The sequence below is a fragment of the Cucumis melo genome, chromosome 4, assembly GCF_025177605.1.
Source record: "Cucumis melo cultivar AY chromosome 4, USDA_Cmelo_AY_1.0, whole genome shotgun sequence".
NCBI lineage: Eukaryota > Viridiplantae > Streptophyta > Magnoliopsida > Cucurbitales > Cucurbitaceae > Cucumis > Cucumis melo.
Window position 1 is genome coordinate 586613 of NC_066860.1, and position 24001 is coordinate 610613.

General features: G+C 36.0%; 1 protein-coding gene and 1 pseudogene across 2 annotated transcripts in view; both read right to left on the minus strand.

Annotated features, from left to right (window-relative positions):
* The window catches only part of LOC103503494 (uncharacterized), a 75804-nt gene that overhangs the window by 13142 nt on the left and 38661 nt on the right, over positions 1-24001 (minus strand). The window contains exons 27-50 of one of the 2 annotated variants that reach the window (XM_008467693.3): positions 23870-23983; positions 23601-23785; positions 23376-23484; positions 22807-22950; positions 22420-22704; positions 20868-21518; positions 20614-20790; positions 18428-18531; positions 17922-18211; positions 17747-17831; positions 17318-17659; positions 16663-17022; positions 16088-16577; positions 15124-15287; positions 13178-13340; positions 12775-13044; positions 12453-12647; positions 11653-11695; positions 10763-10884; positions 10141-10632; positions 4329-5096; positions 4153-4226; positions 3731-4076; positions 3552-3653 (exon numbers count right to left, since the gene is read on the minus strand). In XM_008467693.3, the coding sequence (XP_008465915.2) occupies positions 3552-3653; positions 3731-4076; positions 4153-4226; positions 4329-5096; positions 10141-10632; positions 10763-10884; positions 11653-11695; positions 12453-12647; positions 12775-13044; positions 13178-13340; positions 15124-15287; positions 16088-16577; positions 16663-17022; positions 17318-17659; positions 17747-17831; positions 17922-18211; positions 18428-18531; positions 20614-20790; positions 20868-21518; positions 22420-22704; positions 22807-22950; positions 23376-23484; positions 23601-23785; positions 23870-23983 (6075 nt within the window). Of the gene's footprint in view, positions 1-3551; positions 3654-3730; positions 4077-4152; positions 4227-4328; positions 5097-10140; positions 10633-10762; positions 10885-11652; positions 11696-12452; positions 12648-12774; positions 13045-13177; positions 13341-15123; positions 15288-16087; positions 16578-16662; positions 17029-17317; positions 17660-17746; positions 17832-17921; positions 18212-18427; positions 18532-20613; positions 20791-20867; positions 21519-22419; positions 22705-22806; positions 22951-23375; positions 23485-23600; positions 23786-23869; positions 23984-24001 lie in introns of both variants that reach the window. The other variant, XM_008467692.3, reaches the window with a different exon arrangement.
* Positions 18544-20597, minus strand: LOC107992226 (40S ribosomal protein S11-2-like; annotated as a pseudogene).

Consider the following 24001-nt stretch of genomic DNA (forward strand, 5'->3'; position numbering starts at 1 on the left):
AAATCTTCACATATATTTTATAATTGATTACATGTAACCTTTGGACTTGAAGTTTCACACAAACAACAAAATTATAATATACTTTCACATTAGTGGAAAGTACGAGTTTAATATGCACACACAAGAAAAGGCAGGCCATTAAGGGGTTTAGGGTGGGGCCTTTTATAGCAGATATATCAAATTAGGTTAGAGACTATTATACATATATGTTGATGATCAAAGTCTCACATTAGCTAGATAATGAGATGATCATGAGTATATAAGAAAGAACAACTATCATCAATAATATTGAAGTCTTTCGAATGAAACCAAAAGTGACGCCACATGAGTATAACCTACTATATAAGACAACTATTAAAAACCATGAACTGATAATTTCAATTTTTGAGTATATGTTTGGTTGAGTTGGTTGTTAGAGTTGTTGAAGATGATCATTGAAGCTGATGTTTAGAAGTGGTCACTAGAGGTAGTAGTAACGAAGTTGACTGTTTTTTTTTAAACAAAAAAAAAAAAAAGCTTCTTCATCAATAAAATGAAATGACACTAACGGTGGAGTTGAGATATTTAATACTGACTTGTGAAGTTGGGGGACCAAGCAATGAGTTGAGCCAACTCAAGTCAAGTCAATCCTCAAAACACCCCTTTTAAATTAGGAGGAAATAACATGATGTTAAATCCTTGATTGACAGTAATTATTTCTCAATGTAATATGGAAATACAGAATCTTAGTGATGCATTCTCCTGCACTCCAACAAATAAGAAGTGATATGATATATATTTATATTAATGTCTACTATCATAATTGTATGTACGGTCTAGGGTTTCTTTGTTCTCTATATATATATATGTAGCTTTACTCTAATTCTAATGAATGAAACATACACTTTTCTCTGAATTCTTGAGTACATGGTATCGGAGACATTAGGGTTTGGAATATCGTAGTTGGTGGCTTCCTTCTCCATTAGGGCTTAAGTTTAGGTCATCTTCGAGTGGCCGTTTGTCAACACCTCCCAGTTCATAAGAAGAGCCACCGTGTCTACCGTTGCCGATCGTCGGGAAACTCCGCGCATGAGCTTCACGTGCCGACGTATGGGAGTGCATGCTGCCTCCATTTTAACCTCCGTCTTTTGGGCTTGTCTCGAATCCTCTTTTCCGGTTAGTCTGTGCAGTTGGGTCCATCGAAGATCATTCGGGTTTGACAAAGATTGAAGGCTACGACCTCGTTCTAGGGTTTGTGGTTGGTTTTGTTCCAATTTTGCAACTCTTTGGATTGATTTTTTTTGTTTGTGTGGACTACAATAAGTGTGTGCCTCCGGTATGGCCAAGATAAAAAATTTGGTAGTTTCTAATGTCATTCCCTTAGTCTCTAAGATCACAGAACATAAGTTAAATGGACCTAATTATTATGAACATAAGTTAGATGGATGATCATATGACCGAAGATCCCCAGAAGATGCAAAGAAGAAGAAGGATTGGCTTCGTGATGACGCTCGTCTATATCTTCAGATCAAAAACTCCATTGAGAGCGAGATAATTGGACTGGTTGATCACTGTGAGCCTATTAAAGAATTTTCGAAATTTTTAGATTTTCTATATTTAGGTAAAGAGTAAGTACATAAAATGTTTGAGGTTTGTATGTAGTTTTTTTTGTGCTGAACAAAAAACAAAGTCTGTTACCAACTTCTTTATGTGCCTTAAGAAGATAACTGCGGAGCTTGCTTTGTTGTTACTCTTTAGTCCTAATGTTAAAGTTCAACAAGCTCAACGAGAGAAGATGACTGTTATGATTTTTTTGAATGGACTCTTACCTGAATTTGGAATGGCGAAGGCACAAATTCTCTCTAAGATTCCATCATTAGACGATGCTTTCACTTGTGTCCTTCGCATTGAAAGCTCTTTGACAGGTGTGTCTATTCCTCAATCCGGTAGTGCTCTCATTCGCAAGAACAATAACCCCATGGCACCTCGAGCGATAGATAGCAATTTTCAGAGGAATAGGTATGATAATTGAAAACCAGATTCTGTAGAGATTGTTTATAACTACTGTCGTAAGCTAGGCCATACGAAACGTGATTGTCGGAAATTGTTATATAATAATAGTCAACGATCTCAACATGCTCAGATAGCTTCCACATGTGATATGCCAACTAAATAATATGGATTCAACAACTATTATCTGAGATAGGCTTCAGTATTACAATGCCAGCTAAATTATGGTGTGATAATGAAGTTGCACTTCACATTGCATCGAATCCAGTATTTCATGAACGAACTAAACATATTGAGGTGATTGTCACTTCATTTGTGAAAAAATCCAAGAATAGTTGGTGTCCACAGGATATGTGAAGACTGGAGAACAATCGGGAGATATTATGACCAAAGCTGTAAATAGAGCAAGAATAAGCTATCTGTGCAACAAGCTGGACATGATCGACATATTTGTTCTAGCTTGAGGGAGAGTGTTATGATATATATTTATATTATATGTCCATTATCGTAATTGTACATACAGTCTAGGGTTTCTTTGTTCTCTATATATATATGTAGCGAAATGAATGAAACGTACACTTTTCTTTGAATTCTTGAGTACAAGAAGCACCAATTTAGAGTGAGGCTGTGCTGCAAGTATATGGGTAAGATTCTTATAATATTAGTAAGGGGTCCTAGGTGGTCACTAGGGTGTCTTGGTAATAAATAGAGGGTGTCAGGGACTTTAAAAGTGTGGATCATTTTAGTGAAAGTTCCCATGGCAGGACTTCGGGAGAGAGATAGCCCTCTCCAGAGACTAATGGTATATTATAATTTCTCTTGATATTGCAATATATTACTATCTTTGTGTTCTTGGCATTTCTTTGTAAGGTGGTATCCTAACAAATGGTGACAGAACGCACACATTTTGAAGCATCAACAGCCATGGATTATGGACGTGGTGAAGAGCTTAGGTTGACTATACGGATTCCTTTGGCAGAAAGCTGCAAACGCTTCAAAGAAGAAATGCAAAAACTGACGAAAGAATTTCGTTCATTGTAGTGAAGAAAGAGAACAGAAACACGAGGCATCATACTCAAGAAAGGAAAAAGAAGAAGAGTGAACAAGTAAAAGAAACAAGGTAAGATTCCGTTGATGGGGTGAGTGAGAGAACCAAACGGAAAAAGGATGACTGGGTCTAAGAAATACAAATTCCACTCAAGTTTTAAGTCTGTTGAGAAGGAGAGTAGCAAAATGTGGAGGTTGGAAGGCAAAGGAAGTTTAACAATCACAAAAGGTGGGTCAGAGAGAAGTAATCCAAGACAGGTCAACTTGTATTCTGTCGAATTTCAGAGATCACACACAAATGGACTGATAAGATCTTTGACACGCTGATGATAGATCCATGATAATAGCTGAAAAATTGCTAATGAAAAATAAACAAACAGACAAAAACATCACCATGAACAAGTGGAAAGGTAAAAAGCGTAGTGAATGAGAAAAATTAGAAAAACAAGTCTTTGGGAAGGTGATGCAAGAGAGGTGCGAGCTTCACCAGACGCATCCTCAAATCTAGATATTACCTTAGTGGGTATAGATTGATAGGGACATGGTTTTGTTGAAATGAAAAGCTGCATACGCTTTCCCTCATCATCATCACAAGCATAGAGATCTAAGGATCCATCCTGCAGATAAAATCAAATAAATAACGAAGTCCGTTCCATTTGAAGAAGATAATAGACTCATAATTTGAAATACTTACCATGTCGCCGAGAGGAGATAGATCTTCAACAGTTACACATTTGTTTGTCCCAGATTGATTAATTGACACAGAGAGGCCCAATGAATTGAAGTTCAGAGCAGAAGCGATTGTATAACCTTCGTGTATTTCTTCTGCAGTTATTTCCTCAAATGTGTCGGTATCAGTGTTGGACTTAAACCGGTGGTAAATCTTTCGGGATTTTTTTCTCCCTGATCTGTCTACAAGATGGAGTGTGAGAGGAGGGCATCTAGAAATAGAAAACCAGTAGGGTGCATAGAATCTGATGATCTTCTCCAGAAATGGATGTTCCTTATTATGATTTTGTTCAAGAATAACTTGAACAACCCTGCACAAACCACATTCACGTTGGTCTCCATGAAGATAAAATGAGAGACAAATAGGGCAGGGATAAAAAATGGAACCTTCCAGTAATTGAACTTCTCAAACTTAATGTTCTTGATGGAACTCCATGAGGATGGGATATAAGAACTGCTTCCTGTCAAAAAGGAAAAAAAAAACAGAGGTTTAAAAAAAAACCCATGGATTCAGCAAATTCTCTCATAAACAATGTAGCAAGATGAAAGAGAACTAAATTTACATGTACAGGAAGCCATCCCCTCTGTGGGAGGAGTGAAAAGAACAATGGATTTCTGATATCAGCATCGTAGACCTTCACAGTTTTCCCTGGATGAAGGATTGCTCTGCAGCAATCAATGAAATGGCCACTTTTCTGTTTCTCTAGAACAGAAAATTCTGTAACAAGTGGAAGGTAATTGGCAATAGATAATGGAGCCTTGATAACAAGATTCCAGTCCTGAATGGGGTCAGAGTGTATATCTTTGGCAATTTCCAATGCTTGTATGCCTAAACAAAACCATAATATATGGGAACTACTTGATGAAGTTCCACTTGTCTGAACACAGTACAACAACTCCTCAGATTCACTTAGGGTTGAAATACATATTTCAGAAAGAATATCAGGCCCATTAACATCTTCTTTATTAGGTTTATCTACAACTGAACTCCAAGAGTACTCATCACAATTATTAAGAGTCGCAGGCCTAAAATGAAAGATATAAAGTCCAGAATGTTTCAGCACTGATAGAGGTAGAGGAACTGTATCACCTGGCTTCAACTGCCCAATGAATACTTCCTTCTTTATATTGTTTACGATCTGTCTCCTATTTCTGACCCACCTCCTTTGCCTTGCATGGTTTACAGATTTTGTGTCAGAGGAATCAGGCCATTTTAAACTTTTGACATCTGGAGCATAAACCCAACCATCAGCAGCAGTATGAGGTGTCTTGTCCAAATGCCAATCATCGATCCATTCCCAACCTGATGGTAGCTCAACTCTTGATGTTATCTGTTCGATTGAACAATGGATTAAAAGGCATCAAAATAAGGGATATGAGCCATACGAATGTATATTGACTTTCAATAACCAGAAACAAGAAAGCACCAAAACGTCCAGAACCATTCCTCAAGAACAATCAAGGGAAAAACAGACTTCTATAAATCATGATGCAAAACTGTTATAGCATTGAAAAAAGGTTAGATCGCAGAACTGAACCAAACATTGAATATCAATAGAAATATTTTCTCGAGACAGGCCTTTATCAAGTCAGCCCAAATATATGTATAGATATGTGTTACTTCAAATTTCATTGATATTATGAAAAGAGACTAACGCTCCAAAATGCAAAATCACCAAATAGAAGACAAATATAAGAGAGAAACAACTGAAGATGAAGAAGACTACAAGCCAAATAGGACGAAAATCCATCAACCAAGAAACTGATGATTGTAAATAAGAGAATTAGCTGTAAAATTACCAAATATTTTATTCTATTCTAATCGTAATTCTTTCCTTTTATGGTTTGAGCCTTTCTCCTATATAAGGAAGCTATGTATCTTAGAATTAGATGATTGGAATACAAAAATACTAGATTCAATTCAAACTTAGAGAAACACAAAAATTTAGAGAGAGAGCCCTAAAAGATCTAAGTGACAGACTCAACCAAAACACACTACACCAAAATCAAGTGAAACAACAAACCAATAATTGACAATATTGCATGGCGAAAGGCCAATAAACCATCATAAAAAGGCAACGAGACCCAGGGCAAAAGGGACGACACAAAACTTGAAAGAAGAGAACTTCAAACAATTCATAAAAAGGCTATTATCATCTCTAAATGACCAATGATAAAACCATTAAGGTGTAACTTTCAAAAAACTAGAGAGAATTGCGCATAGCTGAAGACCGCAAATCTCGACTAAAGAAGCGAATCTAGTATTTTTGTATTCCAATAATGTGTTCCCAATGTGCCGTGTAGTGTCTAACTTATTTGAAACTTGACGTGTCGCCGTGCCAGTATCGTATTTGTATTATGCTTCTTGGTTTTTTTTTTCGTGAGTGTTTGTTAGTTAAACACTCAGAAAAATTTTGCATAATGAACTTTCATTGGGAAGGCCATGTGTCTATGTTTCTTCGGTGAAGACGGAAAGATCTTCCTTTGCTTGTTATCCTCTTTCTTATAGCTGAAAAACAAGAGTTTTTTTCTTTTTTTTAAGAAACAGCCTCTTTATTAATATATTAATAATAAGACAAAAGCTCATGGTACAAGAGAATTATACAATGAGTGTACAAACCATAGATCAGGAGGTGCATCTGGATATCTCAACTAGGTTAACACCCCCATAGCACACTCATCATATCCAACCAAGCTAAAAACCAAAACAAAGGAGTAATGTCCAAAAGAAAAACAAAACCAAAAGAAGTACAAAGAACTACAAATAAAAAGACTAAACAGACTAAACATCCATCTAAAGAAAAGGCAACCGATTAGGCTTATATCTCGCACTGGGTCAATCTCGAGATCCTTGGAGAGGGAAAAGCACGAGAAGGCTAAAATTTTGTTGACTCCATCGAGGTCTTACGCTGAGAAGCTTGCTCTGAGAAAATCTCTAGATTCTTCCCAAACATAATTCAGACACAATACAAACAAGTTGCGAATGAGCAATAAAAAATGAATACTGTGAAGAGTCATAGCGGCAGTCATATAGTGCAGATTGAAGGAGACAAACAGTGATTGTACATCTTCCATTTTAACCACCCTGAACTCCAGAAGCCAATTTCCAAATTAGATTATTGATTCGACATGGACTTCTGTATTTCCATAGTGATTTTTCCAGCTTTTTATTCAGAGGAATGAATGAACTCAAAATTTTTTACAGGACCAACGACCACTATCTTTGGTCGAATATGTCCCTTACTTTCCTGTGTGACTAAAGTCCCGTAAGATTCTGAAACTCACTCACTTCTTCAACCAAAGATGAAAAACAGGAGTCATCTACAAAGAAACATTAAGAGTTCAATTCCGATGCTTTGGAGGAGTCTTGGACATGTACACTATGAGCAAATTCACGTCCAGTAGACAATTCACATCCTTTACCTTTTGGTTCAAATTTCAGCCTGTCCGTCATTCCAAAAGCAAAACAAAACCAAAAGAAGTACAAAGAAATACAAATAAAAGGACCAAAAAGACTAAAACAGACTAAAGATCCATAGAAAGAAAGCCTGTCCATCACAAAGCAGTTTATACTCATCCACCTCCTAAAGATAAACTCTCTAGTTACAAATCTGATGGACACTGTGTTAGCAGCAAGGATATTATAGACTCTCTATAACGTTTGTTGAGGAGAATTCAAAGGTTTACTTTGCAAGTAGTTTAAACTCCGTTTGGCAACTATTTTATTTTTTAAAATTAAGCCTATAGGCACTACTTCCACTTCCAAATTTGTTCTTTATTATCTACTTTTTACTAAAAAACCAAGCCAAAATTCAAAAACCTAAAAGAAGTAGCTTTTAAAAACTTATTTTTGTTGAATCCCCTTTTGTAAAGTCCCAAGTTTCAACCCATCAGCCGATTTGTTTTCTTTTTCTTCCTTCTCTTCTTCGGCCAAATCAGAGAAAAGAGCAAAGGCTAAAAGACATTCAAAATCAAAGCTTTCTCTGACCCTTTTAAACCATTTCCGAAACACTTTGTTAGAAGAAAGACGTTGAAGGAGGCTTCTAAAAAGAGATTTACAAAGGTAAGTTGATTGCAGATCAAAATCCTGCCCTGTTAAAAGACAAATTGTGCACACCTTCAAGCTTCTCTCCTTCAAACAGATCAGTTATTCAAAACAAGTTCCATCCACATTTTAATTACTCTGTCATTTCTTTTCCTAATTCAAAAATAAAGTTCTTGAGAGGCACTCCTAGCTTATCTCCGGTTCCCTCATCAATAAAGAAGCCTGCTTCAGAATTTGACCTCCACTTAGTGTGAGCAGTGAGGAAGATGATCATTTGACAAGATTAGATGAGAAAGAAGATAGTTGAAGGACCCCTTAGAAACCGATCTAAATTCTTTGTTTCAGACTTAGGAAGATTTAATTTTAGAAAAACAGACCTCAGGGATTGCCTCCCAACCTCAACAATATGGTATTCCAGATCACTTGAAGTCCTTTTATGAGAAATGTGGGATAGTCTTGGGCTGAGCACTGAAAGTAGACAGGCTTTCTGGTTTTTCAGGCATGTATTCTTAGAAATTGTATGAATACAGTGATTCTCAGGGCGTATTCATGGGGTTGTTCAAGCAAGTTAAAGATCTTTGTTAAAGGAGAGATTTCTTGTTTGGCATTTTCCTTTATATTCCTGTTTCTTCTTCCTCATTTCAGAATTTTAAGTGTAGCTTTGATGGGTTTCTCAGCAGTACATGTGCAGTTTTTATTGATGATATGAAAGATTTCAGTGAGTCTTCCAGGGCACAGGATTACATTTTTATTCAAGTTTGAAGCAGCAGGTTGCCTACTCTTGGTGTCTTCCTTCCCATCCATCCATTAAGTTTTTCAAAGCAGTTTGTGATCTAGTTTTCAGTTTTCTTGGGGCTCCTTGTTGAAATTTGTTTCATTTTGCCATGTTCTGCTGGGGTTTTAGAGGGTCCTGCTCAGCTCATTGTAACTTCTTTATGCTCTCTCTTGTCTTGGATTATATTGTATTTGTTCTCTTAGTCCTTTTTGCTCTTGGTATACCTCTCTTGTACTTTGAGCATTAGTCTCTTTTTTATCATTAATAAAGAGACTCGTTTCCATTTTTTTAAAAAAAATTATTTTTGTGTTGTTTTAAAAAAAACTTATCTTTGTTTTTGAAATTTAGCTAATAATTCAAGATGTAACTCATGGTAAGAAATAGAGACGAAGTGGATTTAATTGTCAAAAACAAAAAAACAAAAAAACAAAAAACAAAAAACGAAATGGTTACCAAACGAAGTGTTAAAAGACCTTGTTTCAAAATGGTGAAAATGTGCCAGCAGAATTTCACCCATAATTATGCTAAATTCTCTGATTTGATTGAAAAATGTGATTTGCAGATAAAATCAATTCTACCTCAATCTCATTCAATTAAAGTTTAGCTCGGTGGTTTAGGCTAGGAATTGAACTATTATTGTGGAATTCTTGTGTTTTTGCAACTAAGTCTTACTGTTTCGCCCTTAAGAAGTTGCATTGTTTCCTAGTAGTTGCAAGCTTGGAAGTGACTGTTTAGAAATTGGTTTGCTTTGTGGTTTGATCCTCGCACTCTTTCAGTCCTAAAGGACTTCTTTCATCGTGTCTTCATTGGTATTTTGTTGGCTTTGGCTTTAAATTATGTGTAATCTAGCTTTGGTTTCTTTTCTAGAGCTAGTTTAGCTTGTTAGGTCTTAAGTGTTTGCTTTTTGATGTCTTCTCTCCTTTGTACCTCAATGGTATTGCTTCTTTTGTTTTCTCAGTTTCTCTTTTCTCTCGAAGGTAAACGTACGTTTGAGTATTAATCTCTTTTCATTTTTTCAATAAAAACTTTGATTTCCTTTTCAAAACAAGTTGTCAATAGAAGTATCTCTACACCAACTTGAGGGGATTACATTAGCTGTAATTAGAATGTAATTATTGTGGTGGGATTATTTCCGTTTATGTTTTAGGTCCTTCTATTCAAGATAGACCTTTGTGTTCTTCTAAAGTAAGAAAGAGGAATTATTTAATGAAATTCAAATTTTATCAGTCGCACAACAGTTGAGTCCTCCCACGGCCAGAGATTATAGAAGAGTGATTCATCCTCGTGTCAATTAAGCATAAACAAAGCATTCTGACAAAGAAATTTAGAAGAAAAATACAACACATACATCACTAGATATTAATATTACTAATTAAATTATACTAAGTTTTAAGGGCACAACCAGCTAGAATTCAACCAAACACGTAACAGATGAAGTTCTTTTTAATAAAATTATATGAAAAAAGAAAGTTCTTCGTTTGATTTTAACCATTTACTTTTCTAGATGATCATAATTTGAATTTATCTTTACTCTCTTAGAGAGTACGATTATTACCTCCGGGATAATTCCTTCTGAAAAATCCCGACTGAGTTTCAGGCAGCTAATCCAGCCAGCAGTGGGGATGTACTTTTCAGTTTCATAGAACTCTTCTACAACTACCATGTTACTACCGGTGATTGAACCATCAGAGTTACCAGTTTCATCCAGGAGATGTATGCCTTCCTTGTAATGTTTGGACATGAGGCATACATCAAGTATAAAATCAGTATTGTTCTGCACTGAGACAAGAGACCTTATTGTCACGTATCGGCTGCTATCCTTGACAGTCACTTGGCTGGCAATGACATCATTCCCCAAGCGCCAACAGGCAGCTGGTGTAGCATAGTTTAACCTAACAGTAGTCCAAGGCCCAGTCCTGCTCGGACTTATTTGAATCGATCCAGATTTTCTTCCTCCTTTTTTAGATTGATAAATGTTCTCAAATTCCGGTTTGGGCGACAAAAGCACAGTACAATTTAATCTTCCACTCCACTTGCCTAGTTTCCCCTGTGATATAATTTTTAGAATTTAAATTAGAAATTGTGATAGTAACATATTGGCATTTGACAATTAATGTAACACTTCCAGATGGAAGGCAAACAGTAACATATCATACAGGAAGAACAAGACCTATTACCAATTCTGGTGAAGCAAGTTCTATACTGCTTATCCTATTTACGTGATCATGCAAATGAAATTCATCCTCCAAGATCTGTGCTATCTGTATTAAAGGGGCAGAAAAGAATCCAGTAGCATCCCCTGTAGAATTGATATGGAGGGAAGATTACAGTGACCTTGGTAAGATTTCATAATGGTTTACCACTTGAAAAGTACAAAAAACTTAAAAGGAACAATACTCTTCAAAACATTTTGCTACCAAGCAAATGAATAAAGCAGAATCAGACAAATTAAATGAAATGTGACGTTTTAGTCTACAAAATATTGCTATCGAACATTAGGAACACCTGTATTTTTATTGAAAGTTGAAACAATGATACTTACTAGAAATACGAGTATAAAACTAATTGGAATATAGGATACAATGTACACATGCACTCAACTGACAACCCTCCTGCACTATGACCCCCAAACAACCAGAAATATCTCTATCTTGTTGTCATGATCCTTGCACCTCAAGTAATGGGCTTATTGGATCATTTTAGAACACTGATCAATGGAGATGGGGTGATGCTCATGAGGTAGCAAGGTACCTTCTAGGTGTTAAGTTCTACATTTTTAATTCATCTTTCCCCTTCTATTTCGAATTAAAAAAATTTAGATAAGAAGGTACCATGGTTTATTTTTTAGCATTGCTACTATGTGCCGTGTTATATTCTCAAGTGAAGAAAAAAAATTAAATCAGCGCATTAATGTGTGCAAGAATTTAATTATACATACCCGACACTGTTGTGATATGAATAACAAATAGAACCAACTAGAAATAAGAGTAAGTATCATTGGACGAAATTTGTAGGTCATCCCTTCATTCTTCTATTATTTAAGAGAACTACTAGCACTCTAAGGTACCTTTTCCAACATCCGTTACCATCAACTCCAGCATATACTTTTCCTGTGTAATTTGAAAACCGTGAATAGCATCAGGGAGGCACAAAGAGATGGTATCAACAGAAACCAAAAGCATCCATAAAGCATCCACAAAGTCTGGAAAAATTCAGAAATCTTCTCATGCTAGGAGAAAACTTATTTCTTATTGAGTTCCTTTCATATGAAAAGATATTTGGTATTAGATACGTAAATCTTAAAACGTCGATAGACCCTAAAGCTTAAGTTGATAGGTAATGGCAAATTTAATTATATATCATCCAACTAACACTCTCCCTCACTTATGGGCTAGAAATACAAAGAATACCCAACAAGTGGAAATGATTATTTATTTCCTTGTAGGGGCTTGAACACAACATCTCCCTAGATCACCTGTTATAATACCATCTTAAATCGTTGATTGACCCAAAAACTTAAGTTAATGGTCGAAGACGAATTTAATTATATATCATCTAACTAATAGTAAATGTCACAGATTTTTATATAGAAGTGAAAATGTCCTCGGTCATTATTTTAAGAATCAAGACTGGTAATTTAGTTTATAAACAGCACCCAAAAAAGGATTATAAATAACAATGAATAAAACTATGGAATAGGCATTGATAACTATCAATTCTTCGAATACTTGTACAAATGGGGTGAATAAAAAATTGAGATAGAAAACAAGAGTCATCAGCATAATTGTGAATGCATAAAATAAAGATAGTCATGGGTAGTCCATAAAAAATGCAGACATGTTGAATGAACAAGTCCATAGTACCCACCGGTGATTCAACTTTGAAAAAGAATATTTCGTTCCAGTGAACTAAGTCAACCTCAGCGGATAATGAATGGTCTGAGCTACTTCTGGATGTTCGTGCACTCTGCTGATGTTGCAATTCAGCAAAAACTCCTTGTACGGGAGTAAGACGAACAGCTACAGTATATTGGTGAACAGCTGGTCCTTCAACCCTTGGCAACTGTATCAAATTGTCCAAGTAAAAGATGACCGAGTTTGAATAATTGTTCATAAATGAAACAATATATGGAAAGAAATATTGAGGAAAGAGTCTTCACAAAGTAGTTGATAAAAATTATATGTTATACCTGTCCATCAGAAATTATTATCGTCACCATTCTCCTATCCTTCTTAAAACGTTTTCCTTCCAAATGGGAATCTAACATGTTCTTTGAAACAGGAACTTTTAGGGGCTTCATGTCCCCTGAAGGCATCCTAATTACATTTTGAAGACCACGTATTTCTGTAGCTCGGATGTAAATGTCCTGCCCAAGTTTGTTTTGTGGGATGATGAAATAGTCTCTCTTGGCATGCACATCACCGATACTTTTTCCACCAGAAGTGGAAAACAACGAGTCCTAGATGACAGCTCCCAGAAAAAAAGAAAAGGAAGAGTTGATCAGCTATACATTACATAACACGTTAACTAAATGTGATCTTGACTACAGAGGTTATCATCCTCAAAATTATCATTAGAAGAAGCAAATGTACTCTTGTTTTGTTATGCTCCTGAACATGCGTGAGGTTGATCCAGCTTGCATATGCTTGAATAAGCATATTGATGCTAGATGCTGAAATATTCATATTTAAATCCCTAGCGGTGGTAAGATGCAACTGAGAAGCTGATCCAGGGGCATTTTGATCGTAGTGGTACCTGAATGGAACCAAATTAAGTCAATCATTTAAACGAGCAAACTTATATTACTAAGTGGAGACATCATCCTGATTTTAATAAAATTGTGTGAAAAAACCTTTTCTTTTATTATTACTTTTTTTTAACAAGGAAACAAGCCTCTTCATTAAGAAAACGAATAGAGTAATGTTTGAGTACAATGAAGGGACGAGCTCAAAGCCAATAAATGCACCCGTACATCTCAACTAGGTCGATATCCCATAGCACTCTCATCTAAATTATAAATAGAAAGACGAGCTATTTCTTCTTTCTTTTATTATTATTATTAGTTTTATTTTTTTATTAAAAGGAACAAGAGCTATTTTATCTAAAGAGAGCAAAAGGGGGAGCTAAAAGAAGCTCTCCAACTAGTTTGGGTAAGAAATAAAACATATTTACGAGTCAAGATTCAAGAGCCCAAATAATGTAGTAGGAATGAACAAATGATTAGTAGTTAATCTTGGTTAATTCCTTGTTTAATTATTTTTAGTTCCCTTTTAGTATTTGGATTACTTTGTTTTAAATTCTCTAAAAATATAGAATTCCTCTCTTGTATTCTACAACCTTTGATTCATAATAAAGATTGGTTATATTGAGAGTTATATCTATTATGCTAGACCAATTTGGTAGTAAACCAACCATCTAGAGCAATGTTGGCTAACACCGGTGGAAGATGGGAAACTTTGGTTGACGACTAGTCTCAAAGGGAGCTTCACAAGTTGTGGTTATTACTCAATAGGCTACAACAATTTAAAAAGGGGATACCTTCTAGAGTATACTCCTTCAAGATTTGAGAATAAATTTCATGTACATTGCAAGATTAGGTATTATATGATGAGAGTGTTTTGGAGGTTGCCAACCTAGTTGAGATTTTCAAATGTACCCACTGATCCTTAGACTTCAGCTTTTGTTTCCTCATTGTATTCTTATACACTCTGTATTGTCTCATTTCATTATGTCACTTGTTTCCTTTTTCAGTAAAAATAAATAAAACAACAAAAAGGTCCCGGAACATACGCCAATTGGTAGAGACAAAATATCACAACACAAATTCAGTTAGCCTTGGACAAAATTATCACAATACAATTTCAGTCAGTCTTGGAATTTCAAAATCCAACAATTTACAAAAGAAATCCCAGCACAATAATTCCATCGATGCTTGACCATCATGAAGTAACTTTTCCTTTGAATTTGAATCACAGCTGATGGAGGTAGAAATTGAAGGAAAAGCTATCAACACAATAGTTCCGCCAATATTTGACCTTTACACATGAACTTTTCCTTCGAATGTGAAACACAACCAGTAAAGGTTGGGAGTAGGAGGACCGATGGTTGAAGTTGGAAGAGATTAGGAAAGGGTTGATTGACATCCAGTGGGTAATGGGACATTTAGAATGCTGAATGGAGAATCATGTAAGCAAAATTTTAAAAACTAAAAGCTAGGATTTCCAAAACCAAAAACTAGCGGGTTGCAAAAGAATCAAAAGGTTCGCATCTTCCACACTTTTACTATGTGTGTAGCACAATTTGGATTAGTTCTGAATTATATAGTTTGTGTTGTCAACAACCAAGGAGTGGGCTCATTAAACATCTTTTGAGTTCCCTGAACCAAACAGACCTAAAATGTACTTCAAAGTTTTAGAAATGTTATCAATTCTAGTGCAACAGGTGCAGTGCATACTTATACTTCAGGCTATCCCTAGTTTCATAATCATTTTGTTTCATGAAAGAACTGGCATAAAAAGAAGCATCCCCAGGTTGTTACCTCAGAAATCCATCTACTGGTTCAACAAGTGGCTCCCAAGATTCGTACTTATCATTATATGATCTGGCAGCCAAAAAGAAGTTCACAACGGAATTTAAATATCCCTTTCTTCCATGAAGACTAAATCCCAGCCCGCTAAGCGATATATTAAATAATGGAACCATCTGCCAAAATCAAGAAGAGAAATTATACAAATAAATCAATAAAAGAAGTCCCTATGTATTTACAATCTATAATAAACTAAATGACAATACAAGGATGGTTCATACTTCAAAATGAAAGAAAGAAGATTAAGAAAGCTCAAAGCTTTCTACGAGGGTAATGGAGTGTTGGTAGAATTTCAAAGAAACAAAATTCCAAGGTACGTGCTAAAAGTGGCACATGATGGGTCATAGGGAAATAAAATAAAAGCCGTCAAGGAAGAATTAAAACAAGAACGAGAGGTTGCACAACAATCTCAAATGAGGGGTAGAACACAAACAATATGTTGCACAAAACTCTCAGATGAGGGAATCCTACAGGATCTGCCAACTCTCATGTATATGTACTCCATAATTTTATAATCAAATCAATCCATCTCAGGTGAAAGAGTTTTTTCATTGCATGAGGTTTCATTTAGATCCTCTTCAAGAAAGAAAAAGATATATAAGAAAAATAAATGTCAACAAAATGCAAAAAATAATACTAGACGAACATTTTTATTATTTAACAAGAAACGACTTCATTGATATACGAAACAAAAGAACAAAAATTTGAGGACACTAAATCGGCTATCATAATGTGTCCACCTATTTGAAGCTCATTAACCAGGTGACCAAAATAAATATTTGTTTTAGAAAGGGAAACAAGTCTCTTTATTAATAATGTGACAAAAGCTCATAGTATAGGAGAATTATACAATGAGCAAATAATAAATATCTAATATTTATCCTTCAATAAAACTAAAATGGAGCAGTTTTCTTACCAAACCAGCATAGTCATCAAAGACCGCTATAGAAAGTGTTCTCACTTTTGCATCAATTACAGTGTTATCTGAACCACTTGTTACATGTGATTCTGCCAGCTTAAGATTGAAGCTCCTCTGAGGCCTCTTAGGCCCGCTCCGCACAACAAAGGTCCCTAACTCAATACCAACTATCCATAAGCTGAATGGCTCAGTTATTAGCTTAGCATCTGAAGAATCCCAGGCACTTTCCTCCATGAGCTGATCCCATGTTACCATATCCATCCGCATGCATCCCAATGCACTGAAGTCTTGTAGTTTAGGCTTATGTTTGCATGCAATACAACCCAAGGAAACAAACCCTGGAGGAGCTTGTGGCAACCAGAAAGATATATCTTCCATTCCTCTTTGATTCTTGATTTGTCCCACAAGTTGGAAATCTAGTGGAGACTCGTACAACTCTTCATCTCCAGTATGATGAAGAACAATAGACGTACTTGGACGCTCAAATCTGAGTCCAGATGAAAACCACGAGTTAACCATGAAACTTAGACTTTAACATACTGACCAGAAAATAGAAAATGAAAGACACAGACCCTTTGATAGCAACATCACCAAAAAAAATCTTTCCCTGAGGAACAACTGGACGCCATATTGATAGTTTCTTCTTGGAATTTGATCCTCGATTCCACCATATCAACTGAAAGTCAGCAACAGCCTCAAAACGCTGACCAGAAGTTACTATAGGTGATTTCTCCAAATGTGAGGTCTCAGTTTGACCAGGCAAAGCATGACTATCTGAACTCTTAGTCACTTCATGATACACATCAGGAAACCCAAAAATTGTGCGACGCAGTTCATATGCAGTACCTCTCACACTAAAAGTTGTTGGATCTGCTGGCAAGAAAGATCCAGCAGCATTGTCCACACGCCATAAAGCAAAATCTGAATGGCACCTGCAACTTATAAACAAAATTGTATCAAAAATAATTTTAGAGCAACAAGTGCCTAAATTTAGTCAAGATAAGAGATACAAAAATTCACTGAACTCTTTTAAATGTGTATGGGATTGAAAAGTACACATGATATATTAAATAAGAAACCCGTTCAGAATACAGCTCCTAGCATATACAAGACTTATCCAATACAACCATCAATGTCCAAATGGGAATAAAGGTGGAATACTCCCAAGATTTATGTGCCGCACAAAATGAACATAAGAGAGATTCATTAGTTTGATATTTGACATACGGTACACTGGTGCTGATACTTATACAGTCCCTCAAGGAACAAGCAGAAACTAAGGAAGAGGCAATGCAGAAAACAGCAGATACTGGCGGTTGCGTATTTCCATTGGAGACAACGCAACCAAGTGCAACATATCCTTTGGGTGCTTCAGGAAACCAAATGGAATAAAAGCAATCCTCTTGTCCCAGATTATCATCACCAGGTGAAGAATCATAATTGTTGATGTGATAACTAGAAATGTCTTGAGAAGCTACCGGTGGCCATATTAGTCTGAAAGATATAGGTCGCTTTAGCCTTGCAAAGTTGGTATTTACAGCTAGAACTCCTTTTGTTGGTGGTTTTTCACTGCCATTTTAAGAGTGTTCACATCAACATCAAAAATCAACTGGCAACATAATGCCAAGGAAACAGTATACAAAAGAGATTACTGACGATGGTGTAACATAGTCGCCCAAAATGGCAAAACCAGGTGGAGCCTTAGGCCTCCAAAAAGAATATACTTGATCGCTGTTCAGACCTGGAAAATGAAGATAAGTGCTGAAAGGATTCAAATTAAGATATTTCTACATATACTGGCAATAAGATAAATAAACAGTGTAGTGCATACTTTTGATTGTTCCGACTTTGTCAAACTCGGAGCATACTACAGTCATTTTCTTCGACGTCATTCTTAGAAATGCCACAATGTCCTCTTCAACAGCTAAAAACAGCCTCAAGATGCTGAATGAAAAGTTTATAAATATATCTGAAACAGATAAATGTATATTCGTCTTTCCAGAAGCATTCGAATAATTTACTGAGGAATCAAAGGGCTCCAGAATCCGGATTCCATTACTCTCCATGGTCAAACCGAGTGCATTTGCACTAAACTCAGTTGTATCACCTTTCAGAAGAAGCCTATAGGCATGATAAGCATGTAGAACATTACTAAAATGGGAAACCGTGAAATAATCCATAATGATGCAATATATATAGATTTTTCAATGAAAGAAGATATGCATAATATATGACTTTGCACTAGCATTTCCTTCAAGTGGGGATGCATGTCGGTATTCTTCATTGTTCTTTCAGCCAGATCAAGCTTTCTGTTGAGTGTAGAGAAATTACATTTACCTGCAATATACATCCAGTTGAGCATGCAAAAGTTGGTTTTGGAGGATTGTTGATTCCCCTACTTCCCTTGACGTGTTGTAGAAAATCAGCTCAGGGCCAATTGCCTGCACGGAGAACATAAATTGAGATGGGCTACAAATGGAAAGTATGAGTTTTTGCAACATAGTGAAAACAGTAACTTAAAAGTAGTCGTCTATGACAAGCACATGCTACATAAGTCTTCTTGGTGGAAACAAACCTCCAATATATATACAGTGGTATGATATTGTCCACTTTCGACATAAACCCATATGGCTTTTTGCTTTTGGTTTCACCCTAAAAGGTTTTATGATCATCCTCCTATTCAAACGATGTGGGACTCTGATCGCAATTACAATAATCCTCCCCTCAAACAGAGACCACTAAACATTCCCTCAAATAGTCACTCATCCATCTAACTTTTATCTAGACTAACTCCCCTTCACCAGAGCACACTGCCTATCCAATAGAGTTCAACCACGAATCACACCATAACCTACTTTTCAAGGCTCCATTACACCTTTGTTCAACACCTGATGATTCTACTGACATGACTCAGTTAAGAACATGGCTTTGACGCCACTTGTTAACAACAAAGACTCTCCAAATATAACTACAATGGTATGGTATGATATTGTCCACTTTGATCATAAACCTTCATGGTTTTGCTTTTGGTTTCACCCTAGCAACAAGGGAATCAAAATTGCATTAGTATCACAATAATGAAATATTCAGTCAATAAATAAAGTGAAAAGATCATGTGTCTGAAGAAAAGCTCGTGCTAACATATCATCCCCTTAACATAAACAAATATGGGACCTGAAAATTCTGGACTTAAATCCCTGTAAAAGCCTTTTTTCCACCTTTGGATGATCCAACAGGAATCACTTTCAATACATTAAACATCACGGTCTTCGACAAGGGCCTGCATTGGCCAAATGATAACATGGTCTCCCTCTTAATCCTAAAGCAAGGGAGCTATGTGTCTGGAATGTTAGAGTGCCTCTTTTCGTACCTTTGATATTTCTTCACATAATGAAGATAACTATGTCTAAGAATGACGGTTTTGACCATCTTAGCACTATGGCAGGTAACAGCAAGTATACACCCGCTAATAGAAGCAGTGCCAGTGAATGGGCACTTCTTATCAATGTAGATTCCTTCAATCGCATCTCTGGGAGTTTTAAACCCCAAACCAATGCTCTTCCAGAACTGATTTCCTTCTTTTCCTGTCCTCTTTCCTCTGCCCGATTTCTTTGAGCAAAGGAACACCTTAGGCTGCTCCAGGAAAGCCTTCTCCATTTGTTCTGCCATTGTTAGGGTTTGAAAATCCAATAGAAGCCAAAGCCGTATTCTGATACGAAGTAAGAACGCTAGAGGCAGTAGAGGAAAGCCCCATACCAATACCAATAAAAATAGTTGTCTTCATTTATATACCATGATCATCCCCTTATTTGATCGATGTAGAACTTTGGTCACATTCCCAACAACCCAAGATAAACCACTGGCCGATAAAGAAATTTGAATGGGGAATATTCAAGATCATCGACATGAAACATAGAGCTTATGTTATGCTCTTTGAGTTTGGACAAATTCACAATGCATGTTTTATCATTGATCGTTTTTACTTTTAGGTTTAGGCAAATCCATGTTTCTTATGTTTAAACTTTGTCCATTTCAACTTAAATTGCAAAAAAATAAAAGCACGACAACAAAAGCTCAGTCCTTGATGTATCTTATTCTCCTAAGTCCTAAGTTTTACCAGAAGCTTCCATGCAAGTTTTCAGCTCGTAAATGTTCAAATAACTTCTATGTGCATTGTGCATTTCTAAATTGTTCAACCATATCAGCTACTTCAAGCATCAGCCAGAGGGGAAAAAAGGCAGATCCAAAGCTAGATCAAGGCAGATTCATATAGAGTAGTGATGTGCTCCAACTATGTCAGCTATGTGCCCTTTTAAAGCATCTACCTGTGCCACCATCCTGCCTTACAATTTTTAAGGACTCCAGAACATGAAAGTCGCATGTCTTTATTCTATTCAAAGAACTTCAGTATATTATATTCAAATAAGTAGGTTTCAAGGAAGTAGTGCAAAGGCAAAAATAAGAATACATAAGGATAGATCACAGAGCAAGAAGGAACTTATCAAGATTGTTTAGTACTCAACCTGCAATTCAATAGTATACTCAGTAGACTTGTTGCTGGTAATATCTTGAGATTGTACATCTTGAGAGCTTCGTTGGACAACGTTATCCCCCAACTCCAAGTACACCTTATCTTGCTTAGATGCTGAATAACTGCTGTTGGTACCCATAAAAACACAGGAATCCAAAAATTGTCCACCCTATAGTAGTCAAAAGCATTGTCACATTAACTATGAATTTCAATGATTAACAGAAAATTATAGGCATGGAATCATACTTTGATAGTGATGTTTTTGAACTGCAATTTCTTCCCATTTCCGACATATATCATTGCCTCCTTGCTAGGTGCTGAAAGATCAACTCCGTTTCTATCCGTTAAATGCATTACTCCACCATTACCATCATAGATGAAATGATCAAAATTTTCATCATCAGCTACTAACGGTTTTCCTGGAGATATATACAGTTTGGATGATGGCTGCCTATAAGGTGACTGATCCAAGATAACAGCATCAGTAACATGTAAGTAGCTCTTATCTTCTTCATCTGACAATATATTGCCAACAGTTGGAACAAAAAATTCAACAACGGCCAGGAGAAAATCAAGTGCGACAAGAAGTTGAGGTTTTTGAACTGATAATGAAACAAATGTTGACAACTGTGTGAATTTTGCATCAAGGATAAGCATTGCAGGAACTGCTTGAGAAATATTTTCTTCTATGCTACTTGCATCAGTTGAAAGTTGATTGGGCTTATCAGTTGGTATCTGCAGCCAAGCTGTACTGATGCTGTTAGCAACTCCAATTGCCCGCCTGAATTCCAGTTCAGTCCCCTCACGGTCATCAAGAACAGTGAAACCCTTGAGTGTTGCTGAAAGAAAACCTTCACCATTTGTATTGGAGTTGTACAATACCCATGCATTACTAGCCTGGAAATGCAATTTAAAAACAGAACACAAAGAAGAATTCCTAGTTTAAGAATTGAAATATAGAATATCCTTGGGTTACTAAAGGAAAAACTGAAAACTTAGACGTCTGAAACAAAATAGATAGAAGAGCAAAAGAAATACTTGATAGATGGCCCTACATAGCGTATGTTTTACTAAAAACATAAAGGAGTGGGATATATTTATTTTTTTCTTTTTAAAGTAAGCTTTCTAAACAATAGAATTTTGGTAGCCCTTGGATATTTTCCTCGTGGACTTTCATTTTGTTGTTGTTTTGTTGGACCGTTGGGACTTATTAGTGCTGTAGTCCCCAGATCCTTTAGTTTTTTGGCTAATTGTTTCTGACTTTCTTTTTACATCTTTCTTGTTTGTCATGCTCTTGTTCAAGCTTCTTGTTTAGGGAGTTTGCTCCCAAACATTTCCTTGTTATTTAATTAAAAAGCTTTTTCAAGTTTAATTTGTTTATTTATATTTTTTTTATTTTGCTAAAGCTTGTTGTATAGTTAGTTCATTGTCATCTCCTATAAATAGACAAGGATAGTCTCTTATACTAAATATTTTGAACACTGCACAATGCCTACAGTGTTTCCTTGTTTGTTCCCTGCTTGACCAACTCATGGATGACTTTATTATTTTAACTACTTTACAGCATCAGGGCCCAATAATAAAAGATGCTTTGTATTTATCCCTTTTCTTTACACCTAATCCTAACAAGCTAGCGGACCCTTGTATAATTGGCCAAGTCTTCAACTTATTTTCTTTTTTCAGTATATCATCGAGTTTACTTTCTAAAAAAAATAAAATAAGGATTTTGAATACTGCTTAAATTACAAGGAATTGAAATTTAGCTGCAGGAAGGAAAATTCAGTTAGGGATACAACACCTGCACAGTGGCTAAAGATGCATCTCCGGATATTCCTGCACGCAAGCACAACTGAACCAGGTCAATAATAACAGAGAGTTTCATTGACACTGAGAATGGTTCACTTGTTTCAGGTTCCGTCCCATTTAGAACCTGGTGAGTATCAGGTTCTATTATATCAGTTGAAGCAGCAGGAATATTTTTCAATGGAGGGACAACATTTGCTGTCTCGGAGATATTTGACATTGCACATTCAGTGATGATCTGGTACTCTTTGTTTGAAAGAACTGCTTTCAACACTCCTATCTGATAAAATGACAGCCAGAGAAAAAAGGGAACGATTCAATTGCATCTGTGAGCAGACTAATTGTAGAAGCACAATGAGAAATGGAATAGTTATATGGCTACCTGAATTCCAACTTCTAGACTTGGTATTTGATGCAACAAATCCCGAAGTGACCTGCGGATGATCACTGAAACCCCCTTAACATCTTCAATTATGCTGTCCCCTAATTCCGCTCCCACAGCAACATTTAAATTGATGTCATCAATCTGAATATCATAAGGTGGTCAGACAGATACATTGTAACAAACTAACCCTATTCAAAAAACCAATTTTTTTTAAGAAAACAGGAGTTTTCATTGATATAATGAAAAGAGATAGGCACTCAAAATTACCAGAAAACGAAAATAAAAGACGAAAAAGAAAAACAACAAAAACACTATAAGCAACCACAGTCCAATACAAATCAAAGATCAACCATGAAAGAAATTGTTTCCAATACAAACAAAGGACTTGAAAAAGAAGACACAAAAAAGACATAGAAAGACAACACCAAGCATCCTTTCAAACCACAAATCCGAAAATTTATCATTGCAGAAACCTTTTGCCATTCCAAAATTAGTTCAAAAGCCATTTAACACATAAACCTCATCCTGACCAAAAATGTCTCAACCAAATCCCTAAAGGTTCTCACCAGAACAGTTAAAATTTCCAAATGCACAGCGCTCATGTCTGTTTTACTCCCCGAAATCCACTGAAATGTGTTCTGAATGGTAATATGGACAATATCAAGCTTCAAATAACTGCCGAAGAAAAATTAGAACATGCAAATAATTATTACCAAGGAAAGATAATGCCCGCTAATATATATACATGTCATACAAAATTTTAAAACGATTACATATCCATTAAAACTCACTCAAGACTGTCTGTTCTTCGGGGCATTAATATTATAGGCTTTGAAAGAGAAAGATCCAACTTCAAAGCAGGCGAACCTTCTATTTCAGTAGTGGTAAACCACTTCTCTGAATTCGTTACTTGATCTTTTAACTTCACAACACCCTCAGTATTTTCAGGGACGAGACCCACGAAGTAACTAACAACCTACAATAATTTCACAGTTTTATGAATTATAAAATCACATAAAACATTGAATGAAGAAAAGACAATAATCAGTATAAAGATTACCTCCTGGACAAATCGATTCAAATATACAATGCGTACTTCTGAAAGCTTCCCCAGAAGACTGTATTCATAACCATTGTAATCTTCATCATCGACATTGAATGAAGAAAAGAATAGCTGCAATATGTAGCAAAC